Source organism: Oryctolagus cuniculus, chromosome 2 (genome assembly GCF_964237555.1).
Source record: "Oryctolagus cuniculus chromosome 2, mOryCun1.1, whole genome shotgun sequence".
NCBI lineage: Eukaryota > Metazoa > Chordata > Mammalia > Lagomorpha > Leporidae > Oryctolagus > Oryctolagus cuniculus.
The window spans coordinates 45,343,889-45,354,827 of NC_091433.1; the positions used below are offsets into that span (position 1 = coordinate 45,343,889).

Consider the following 10,939-nt stretch of genomic DNA (forward strand, 5'->3'; position numbering starts at 1 on the left):
TGGTTTCACACTCCAAGAAGGGTGAGATTCTGTTTTTGTTTTTGAAACAGAAGTGGAGCTAACCATCCCCAATTCTAACTTTATGGTTATTTCATTTGTTTTTCATAACTTGGATTTTCATTTTCTCCATGCTTTGCTCGTCTTACTGTGAAAGGCACTGACGCAGTGCCTCTAGATCACTTCTGTCTGGTATTTGATCCTGGTGTTTTATTGTGCTACCGCATCAGCCCCTTCTGTCTGGTGTTTTCCAGTGGCTGGGATTGAAGGCCTAGGTTTAGGTTTCTGAACTCAAGGACAGCAGTTCTCAAATGTTTTGGTCTTAGGACTCCCTAAAAATTAGAACATTAAGGAGCTTTTGTGTATGTGGGTTATATCTGTTGGTTTATTAGAAATTAAAACTAGGAGTTTTAAAATATTAACTCATTTTAAAATAATAATATAAGTCCATTATATGCAGATAATATAAAGACAAAAGCAGAAATGAGTTCCAGTTCCAATACCAGAGATAACTACTGATAAAATGTTGGTGTATTACCTTGTCTGTTCACTTGTGTGTGTGTGTGTGTGTGTGTGTGCATGCCGTGGAACTATGCCTCATATACTGTTGTTTTCACGTAACAGTATGTATATTGCGTCACTAAAGAGATTTTAGAATCTCCAATTTTGTTTTGTTTTCAAGGATTTACGTATTTATTTATGTGTTTGAAAGTCAAAGTTACAGAGAGATGGAGAGACAGGAAGATCTTGTATATGCTGGTTCATTCTCCAGACAATTGCAATGGCCAGGGATGGGCCAGGTTGGAGATGGGAGTTTCATCTGAGACTCCCATGTGGGTGGCAGGGGCCCAGACACTTTGGGTCATCTTCCACTACTCTTCCCCAGCCATAGGCAGGGAGCTGTATCCAAAGTGGAGCAACTGGGATGTGAACGGGCACCCGTATGGGATGCTGGCATTGCAGGTGACAGTTTTACCCAGTACACTACAACGCCGGCCCCTAGACTCCTTAGTTTTAACAGATGCATGTAATGGTCAATCACAAGTGTATTTATGTAATTTATTTAATTAACTATTATTTATAATTATTTAACATTATTTAATTAGGTAATTTATTGAACTATTCCTTTACTGGTGAATATTTATTACTTCTGGCTTTTTTGTATTATATGTTAATACTTAGAAGAACAGCCTTTCATATAAATCTTTGTCCATAGGAAAACATTATGCAGTTGGAATTTCTGGGTCAAAGATTATGAATATTTGAGTATTTATGGCTATAAGTTATATATGCCAGCTTGTTCCCCCAGAAAGACGGCAATGGTTTATACCCCCACATCAAAGCTGGGGAGAGAGTTCTCTTTTCTGCTTCCTGCTAACATCAGATGGTATCCCTTTGTTCTTTTCTAACTTTATTCAAGTCTTTTCTGATTGTATAAGTATACATTGATATCTCCTATTTCTTTGTTTAATAATGGGCAGAAGTGTTTCAATCCAACTTGCTACAGTGTTTCTTTTTTTTAACCTTTAAAGTAGACATGAGGAAGAAACTTCATAATCGCCTTTAAATTTAACCCTTTTATCCAGTCAGTCTATAAGAAGATATAGACTAATGTTTCTTGAGTTAATGATTAATTTTAAAAAGTTCCTTAGGGAAAAGACGAAGTGTTGTTCCTAGACAGAACATTAGGCTTTAGTTGTTCCATGTGGGTCATTTTTTTACAAAGTCCACCAACCATCTCTGTAAGAAATACTTATGTTTTACATAAAGGCAACTAGAGCTTAGAAACCATCTCTGAAGTCCATGCACAGGCTCCTTCTGAGGATTCTGCGCGATGTCAAGTCCCTAACTCTGGTAGAAAGTGGCCTGTGAGCTGGGAGAGGTCTTCAGCTTCCTTATGTCTCACTCTGTGTTCTTCGGGGGACTTGGCAAGTGCCGGTGGCTCCAGCTTGCCACAGGTTTGGGTGCCCTCCTGGTAACTCAGAGCAGAAACGGGAACACATACTGCTGTAGTTAAATCCACTTGCTGCAGCTCCTCTCTCAGCAAGGAATGGAAACAGCTGGTCACCATCTTCCCCTGAATTATGACAGATCTTAGGCCACAGCGACAGCCACAGATGAAGGCCTTCCCTCCAAACTACTGAGCTTCACGTGTTCCTGTTCTTACAGTTCTTCCCTTTTGCTTCCAGGAAAGGCCCCTTTCCTCAGATGGGGTTCCAGAGGGAGAGGATTCTAAAAGGAGGACCTTGGACATAAAACTGGAAAGGGAAAGCACAGCTCTTTATTTGAAAGGCAGGCAGAGCGACAGAGACAGGTGTCCCATCTGCTGGTTCACCTGCACTTGGTCACAAAACTAGGGCTGGACCAGGCCAAAGCCAGAAAACAGGAACTTGATGCAGGTTTCCCACACAGATGGCAGGGACCCAAGTAGTTGAGCCATTACCTGCTGCCTCCCAGGATGCGCGTTAGCAGGAAGCGGGAATTGAGAGCAAAGTTGGGACTCCAGCCCAGGCACGCTGACACGGGACGTGGGTGACCCAAGTGGCATCTTCGCTGCAGCACCAAGTGCTTGCCTGAGCGTAACTCTTCAGGGTTAGAAAGAATGTGATCAGGACCAACCAGCGGGGTAAGTGCTCTGTGGTTCTTGGAATTGCAGGGTATACAGAGACAGATGGGACCCACCACCGAGAGCCCTGCCCAGAAAGGAAACGTGGGCAGTGTGGGAGTCTAGCTGGACTTGACCCTGCAGCCCAGACACTTCTGCCCAAAGACCTCTGGTAATCAAGGTGTGGCCAGTCCCAACAAAGCAATTTTTATGAAAATGTATTTATTTAAAAGGAAGACTTTTACAGAGAGGAGGACTTTTACAGAGTGATCTCCCATCCACTGGTTCACTGCCTGAATGCCTGCAACAGCCAGGGCTGGGCCAGGCCAAAGCTAGGAGTCTGGAACTCCATCTGGGTCTCCAAAGTGGATAGCAGGGACCCAAGTACTTAGTCCAGGACTTGAACCGGTGCTCTGGTATGGGATGCCAGCATCACAGGCAGCAGCTTAACCCGTTTGCCACAATGTCAGCCCCCCCCCCCCAAAAAAAAGCTATTGTAGGACTGGTTTTCAAACACATTTGAATATCTTTCTAGATTTGAATAAATGGCTTTTCCTTCAGGGAACCTAATCAGTTCCAAGAAATAGCATATGGAGCATCAGTGAGGAAGCTCTTAGACCTCCTTTTATCTGGTAATAATGTTAGTTGCCTGTGTCATCCTCCACCCTTCCTCCTCCACAGCCTTCCACAGCTGCCAGGCAGAGGCAGCAAACTAAAGCTGAGCTCCACTGTTTTGGCCCTCCCACATCTACATTGTCCTCTGATTGCTCTCTGTTGATTCCCCATCATGGGAAGTTAGAGAATGATTCTCGAAGGACAGTGCAGGGATGGGTTTGGCCTAGATGTTAAGATAACTAGTTGAGATACTCACAACCCATATCTGAGTGTCTGGGTTCAAGTTCAGTCTGTCCACATGCAAAGTAGGAGATCTGAGATGTCAGGCCTCATGGGCCTTGTGATAAGAAATTCTCCCAGGATGGCTGGTCAGTGCTCCTCCCTCCCAGAGGCACCTGAGCTGACCTGTGTTGTTCTGGGCTCTGGGCTGATTTCCCTTCTGGCAGAACTGCCAGCTGACAGTTTGCCCACCTTCAGAGTCTTCTTAGAAAGTGTTCCTGGCTGCCCAGGGAGAGCGTCTCACCTACTTGATTCCTGTAATGTCGTCCCCAGACCTCCCATGCCAGCCTGACCTGTGAAAGGAGTGGTGGTAGGACAGAGAGGGAGGGGGAGTGTTCTTATGGGGCGGGGGAGGCACAGCCCGGCACCTGCCCTCCCAGGAAGGATCACTTCCCACTTACTCCGCGTGCGCTTTCCTGCTTCGTGAAAGTCCTCAAGCACAACTCGCCAGTCTGTTTCAGTGTCCAGACGGCATCATCTGCCCTGTGATGCTGATCACTGTGTTTGCTTAATGACACCTTGTATATTGTTGTTCTTAAGTGAAGTCGGTAGAGGTCTGTAAGAACCACGTTTGGCTGACCCAGGAGGCAGGGCTGCTGGGGAGGTTCCAGCTCACTGCGGTGCCAGGAAAAAAGGTACACGCCTGGCTCAGGTAGTGGGAAAGACAGCCGCACGTGTACAGGCTGTGTGTTCCACCACCGGGAAACTGAGCTCCGCAATCCCAGCGCCTCTGTCTCTGCCTTTCCACCTGGCATTAGTCATCCGGCGGGCAGATGAAGATGAGCTAGAGGCCAGAAGGAATGAAAACTCTGCACACGGTGCATATTTTGAGTGAGGGAAAGCTCTGATAGGTTTTTAAGAGACACTGTGAAAGGGCTTTTGCTTTCATTTTTGATTAACATGAAGACTTGTACAGTTTTATGGCATTCAGTGTAGTATTTTTATTTTTAGATTTATTTATTTGAAAGAGTTACAGAGAAAGGAAGAGCCAGAGAGAGAGAGAGAGGTCTTCCATTCACTGGTTCACTGCCCAAATAACCATAATGGCCAGAGTTGAGCTAATCTGAGCTAGGAACTTCTTCTGGGTCTCCCATGCCGGTACAGGGCCCCAAAGACTTGGGCCACCTTCTGCTTTCCCAGGCCATAGCGGAGAGCTGGATTGAAAGTGGAGCAGCTGGCCGGCGCCGCAGCTCAATAGGCTAATCCTCCGCATGCGGCGCCAGCACACCGGGTTCTAGTCCCAGTTGCCCCTCTTCCAGGCCAGCTCTCTGCTGTGGCCCAGGAAGGCAGTGGAGGATGGCCTAAATGCTTGGGCCCTGCACCCCATGGGAGACCAGGAGAAGTACCTGGCTCCTGCCTTCGGATCAGCGCGGCGGCCATTGGAGGGTGAACCAACGGCAAAGGAAGACCTTTCTCTCTGTCTCTCTCTCTCACTGTCCACTCTGCCTGTCAAAAAAAAAAAAAAAAGTGGAGCAGCTGAGACTCGAACCAGTGCCCATATGGGATGCCAGCGCTGCAGGCCCAGGCTTTAACCCGCTGCGCCACAGCACTGGCCTCTCAGTGCAATATTTTAAGACAGCCATAGCATAAGCCAATCATACTGGGAAATTAACTTTGATTTCACTTATTGCAAACTGTAGTTACCCTATAGTTCTGTGGAACACTGGAACCCAGTACCCTCACCCAGCTGTGTGTTGGTGCTCGTTATCCAATTCCTCCCAAACTCCCACCCTTCCCTGTCTCCTGCATCCAGCAGTCAGTATCTTAGATTTTTATATTGACCACATTTATATATTTAAACTTACACATACAAGAGAAAACATGGTGTTTGTGTCTGGTTTATTTCACTTAGCATAGTGAACTCCAGTTCCATCCATTTTGCTGCAAATGGCAAGGTTTCATTCTTTCTTATGGCTGAGCAATATTCCAGTGTGTGTTTACGTTCTTTATCCGTTCAGCCACTGAATTCCGTATCTTGGCCGTTGTGAATAACGCTGTAATAAACTGGGAGGCAGGTATTTCCTCCCTATGCTGATGTCCTTTCCTTCAGATACATTCCCTGGGCCATATGGTAGATCTACGTTTAGTGTTGTCAGGAACCTCCACACTGTTCCCCGTTTGGCTGTACTAATTTGCATTCTCACCAGCAGAGTATCAGGTTCCTTGTCTCCACTGCCTTGTTAGCATTTGTTATTTTTTGTCTTTTTGACAACAGCCATTCTAACTGGAGTGACATCTCACTTGTAAAAGGGTTTGGAGAGTTGGCTGGAAGCCTCTTGAAAGATGGCAGCGTGGCTCTGGCCCTTCAGGTGGTCTCATTTTTAGGGTAACCAACAAAAAGGAGATGGAGCTTGCAGTGGCACAAGGCTGCCCTGGGTGGTGTCTGCTCCGAGCTCAGGAAAAGCTCCCAGCAGATGGATGGTCCCTGGGAAGACGGGTCAGCTAGGTTGGTTTCTCCCTTTCCAGCCTAGTTTGGCCACCACTCTAGCTCCTTTTTTTTTTTAAAAAAAAAAAAAAAAAAAAAAAGACTTATTTATGTATTTGAGAGTCAGTTACTGAGGAAGCGGGAGAGACAGAGAGGTCTTCCATCCTCTCATCCTCTGGTTCACTCCCCAGATGGCCACAACAGCCAGGGATGAGCCAGGCTGAAGCGAAGAGCCAGGAACTTCTTCCAGGTCTCCCATGTGGGTGCAGGGGCCCAAGGACTTGGGCATCTTCACTGCTTTCCCAGGTGCATTAGCAGGGAGCTAGACAGAAAATAGAGCAGCCGGGACATGAACCTGCGCCCATACGGGATGCTGGTGTTGCGGGTGGTAGCTTTACCCGCACACCACAGCGCTGGCTCCTTCCCTCCTGTTTTGATCGACTGGTAGAGGGACTGTGTGTGTTTGATGTGTTTTTTATTTAAAATTTTAACTTTTTAAAAATTTCAAAGTAAAAGAAAATGGACTGTGGTAATCATGAAAGACTTGGCTTCCTCAGTAGTCGGTTCTTTCCCAGGGGGCTGGGCAGGCACAAGCTGCTGTGAGAATGGGGGGCCCTTGGGCCCACTGTTGCCATCCTGGATCTGCACTACGAAGGGCGGGGCTCATGCCCCAGGTGGCCTCATAAACTACTGGCCCGCAGCTCAGCACCTCCTGCCCTCCCACTGTATGCGCGCCCACCTCAAACCCCACTGTTTGCTTTCAGCTCGCAGACTCCCTGGTGCCCATGGAGATCAAGCCTGGCATTTCCTTGGCAACCGTCTCAGCCGTGCTGCACACGAAGGATAACAAGCACGTTCTCCAGGTACGAGCAGGTGCTGCAGGGTGGGAGTCGAGAGGGATGGGACAACTGGAACACTCCCCGCCCCCAGAAACAACCTGGTATCTCAGCTGCTCCCAGGACGTCACTTCCCAAACCAGGAGACCCTGCAGACTGAGGCACTCGATTATGTTTGACAGAGGGTGCTTCATGTGAGGCCTTTACTGCTTCTCTGGCCACAGGCCTGAGAGAGAGCAGAGCAGAGCAGAGCAGAGCGGAGCAGAGAGAGCAGAGCAGAGAGAGCAGAGCAGAGCGGGTCACTCCTGGCGAAGCGGCTGCGTCTCGCCCTGCGCACTGTTCACAGCTCTGGGAGCGTGAGCATCGCCCGCAGCCTCTGTGGCGCGTTCCTAGAGGGGCATTTCTCAGGCTCCCACGCGCGCTGCCACTTGAGCAGGATGCTGGGGGGGGGGGCATGAAAAGTGACAGATGCTGCCCACCCCAGCACGAGCAGAGATGCGTGAAGGCCTGAGAGCCTGGCGCAGATGACCCGCACACGTGCCTGCGGCACTGACTGACACGCAGTGCAGATGTGGGCCCTTGACCCTGCAGGAGGGTTCTCAGGTGTGGACTGTTAGATGTGGGGCCCTGAGAAAGGGGCTGACAGATGGCAAACACTGGACAGGTCCTTAACGTGCACAAGATTCTCTCCCAACAGGCAGCATCTCTGACCTTCGGTTTCTTGACAAAAGTACCCAAACTAGGATTTTTTCCCATCAGTCTGCCCCAAAAGTTTATTAAAACAATGACACAGAAAATACTGACTTGAATCCAAATATGGCTCTTGATAAAAGGCAGAGAGCCTAGCCACAGAAGATAGCACTCCATGTGGGTAGTTTTGTGTGTGGTGTTGGTTGGACTCTAGGTAGAGCCCCCAGCTGATAGTGAACCTGAACTCAGGTTCCAGCTGGTTTTCCACACCACAGATAACCGCGCTGCCTGGGGCCCTGGCAGCTTCTGGTTCCGAGAGGCACTCACGGGACAGGGTGGACTGCTGCAGGTTCCCAGTGCCTGGCCCGGGCCGCCGCCCCTCTCACCGAACCATGCTTTCATCCTGCTCTAGCCCCCTCCCAGGCCCGCGCAGCCCACCAGTGGTAAGAAGAGAAAACGGGTGACTGAGGACGTGCCGGACTGCAAAGCTTTGAAGCCTTTGTTGAGCGGCTCCATCCCCGTGGAGCAGTTTGTGCAGACGCTGGAGAAGGTGAGCGTGCACCGCTGCCCTGAGTGAAGTCCTTTATCTCGTTCATGGTCTCCTCCTGGCTTCCAGGAACATGGAGTCCCCACTGTCCACGCTGCTGTCTGGCGTGTGCTTGTTCCAGGGTCCTGCAGCGAGAGGCTTACAGAGCCCTGAGCTGAGGACGCTGTCCCTCTCCAGTGGCTCCCCCGTTGATTCCACCAGCCCATCCTTGCATCTGGTAGGCAGCTGGGAGAATGCCTCCCCAAACCTGTTTCCTATGGGAACCGGCTTGAAGAACAAGACTTTCTTCAAAAACAGATGTGACAAACAGGACGGAGTAGGAAAGGCCAGGATACTCCGTCCCCGCGGGCTGCACCTTCCTAGACCCCTTGCTGTCACAGGAGAACTCACTTTGGGGGAAATTGTCTTGCTAGATCCCTAGGAAGTTGGGAAAAGGTTCCTGCAGTTCACTGATGGTTTTGGAAGGGGATTACCTGGGAGGACACTCGTTCTTCCCTCTGTGTCAGTGCTGCTTCTCTTGACTGCGATTAAATTGTAAAAATCCAACCTTAAAGGTCTGTGTGATTCTGCTTCAGCAGGACTTCAGCAGTCAGAATTTTAGCATTAGGATTAGAGAATCCTGGACAGGAAGGAGCAACTGGCTAGCGAGGTGCTACCATTAATGTTTTGTTTTGGAAGAGCTGCAACTAACAAATGATTACAAGATCATCTGCTACCCACCTATTAATAAGCACCTTTTGTCCAAACTAAGTATCTCACTTACCAACTTCTTTCACATCCTAAAGGCTTTCTTTGTTGGGCTTGGTTTTCTCCATTTGTCTGAAGACTCGCCCAAAGGGCAGGCCTCGGCCAGGGTGTACAGGTCTCCTCCACCTTCCCACCACAGGTGATCCTGTACCAGGGTCCTGCACAGGTGATCATGGCCCCGCCTTCCTTGTGACCTGACAGGGCTCCTGGGCCCTATTAATGGACCTCAAGTTGGACTTATTTTTGAAAAACTTTGAACAACTTGCTTTCCCAGAAAGACCTTTATTTAGTTCTGCTTGGCTCATCCAAGGCATTGGTCTCTAGGTCCTGACTTTGGATATGCCTCATCTTACTGCAGCAAGAATGTCAGTACCTGTCCAAAACCACATGAGAACTTTCCATAACTAAGAGGAGACAACCTCCCTACAGCAAGGCTTTGTACCTGTTTCGTGTCCCTTTCAGGCAACTTTTTTCCACTTTTTCACCTTAAGAAAAGTGTGCAATTAGCATTAGAGATAGAGAAGTGTTTGCTAGGATGCCTTATCCCCGTCCCCGTGAGAGGGATTTGCCTGTCCCCACGCCACTGGTATCTTTATGAGAAATGGCATTTTCATGGAGCTCAGAGCAGCTGAGACTTCGGATGGAGCCTTCATCCCGGGGAACGTGAGCTTCGGGCGGAGGAGGGGAACAGCCCTCTGGTCCCAGATTCCTGAACACTGGTGCCTGTGTGTTCCTCAGATACTTCACAGCAGGTGGGGAAATTCTGGTAGTGCTTTGTGTGAGATCTCGCATGTTTGGGGACACTTGTTAAAGTGTATGAATGATGGGTGACTTGTATTGCTGCAGCAGGCCATGTTACTAGAACCACGAGTTTTTGAGGAGGGTTGAGCGTGCCAGTTTCTACAATACTGAGTGGAGTCTAGAAATGCCATTTTAGAAGCCACAGTTGGGTCATCCGGTCATGCCTTTCCCATCAGCCCCTCCTCTTTCTCTTCTCTCGGTGCAGCATGGCTTCAGTGATATCAAGGTGGAAGACACAGCCAAGGGCCATATTGTCCTGCTGCAGGAAGCTGAGACGCTCATCCAGATTGAAGAAGATTCAACCCATATCATCTGTGACAATGATGAGATGCTCAGGGTGCGACTGAGGGACCTTGTCCTCAAGTTCTTACAGAAGTTCTGAGTGGGACACTTGAGCCATTTCTACTTCCCCGAACTCCTGCAGCCCTTCACGGTGACTGCGCAGAGGAAAGGAGTGAAAGGCCGTTGGCCCTGTCTTTACAGTGTCATCAAGGAACAAAGAGGTATCGCTCAACAAAATGATCTGGAATGACGGCCTGGATCTGGCCAGCCTCCCTAGCTGTGTGTCAGCAAGAACGTTCCCCTCTAAACTTTAGATTTGTTTGCTTCTCAGCTCTGACATTCTTGAGGATTCCAGTAGTTGACAAGCTGCTTCCCGCGACGCTAGTGGTGGGTGGGGAAGCAGAAAGATGCTGCCCGATGTGGCTGTATCTTCATGGCTCACTGGCTTCATACAGGGGAAGCAGTCTTTGATGATGTTCTCCTTACCTGTCTCCAGTGCTCTACCCAATAAGAAAGAATCTCCCAAAAAGCAGTAATTTGAACTTTCAACTGCCTTTTATAGTGTGGCCCATTTTGTTAATAAAACGTATTTTTATAGAAGCATGCATGCTCTATTGAACCTGTAATCTGTGTAGTGATTTGGAAGCTGAAAAATATGAAAGTACAAACAGAATATCATAATCCTAGAAAACATCACAGCCAATCCAGTTTCAGCTCTATGTGAACATTGAATCATGTAACTCGGCTGCTACTTTTTTTTTTCTTTTTTTTTTTTGAGATAAACAGATAAAGCTCCCATCACTGGTTCATTCCCTAAATGCCCACAACAGCCAGGGTCAAAGCTGGGAGCTCAGTCTGTGTCTCCCACATGGGTGGCAGGAACCCAACTACTTGACCCATCACTGTGCCTCCCAGGGTGCACACACACTGGCAGGAAGCAGGAGCCAGGAATCAAACCCAGGAACAGTGATGTGGAACATGGCCAGCTTAACCACTAAACTAAACGCCAGCTCTTGAAACAGCACTGTTTACCAAAAATACAGATTTTTTTTTCTTCCATAGTATGAAAAGGTGCTTAACTTTAGGCTCTGACCTACACCAATAGAAAACACCAG

At 48.5% G+C, this 10,939-nt stretch overlaps 1 protein-coding gene across 3 annotated transcripts in view; it reads left to right on the forward strand.

The window, feature by feature from the left end:
- INTS9 (integrator complex subunit 9) overlaps positions 1–10,424 on the forward strand; it is a 148,002-nt gene extending 137,578 nt beyond the window's left edge. For all 3 annotated transcript variants that reach the window (XM_008249049.4, XM_070068217.1, XM_051842540.2), the window contains 3 exons: positions 6,686–6,784; positions 7,860–7,997; positions 9,748–10,424. In XM_008249049.4, the coding sequence (XP_008247271.1) occupies positions 6,686–6,784; positions 7,860–7,997; positions 9,748–9,924 (414 nt within the window). In that variant the 3' untranslated portion in view covers positions 9,925–10,424. The remainder of the gene's footprint in view (positions 1–6,685; positions 6,785–7,859; positions 7,998–9,747) is intronic.
- The last annotated feature ends 515 nt before the right edge of the window (positions 10,425–10,939 follow it).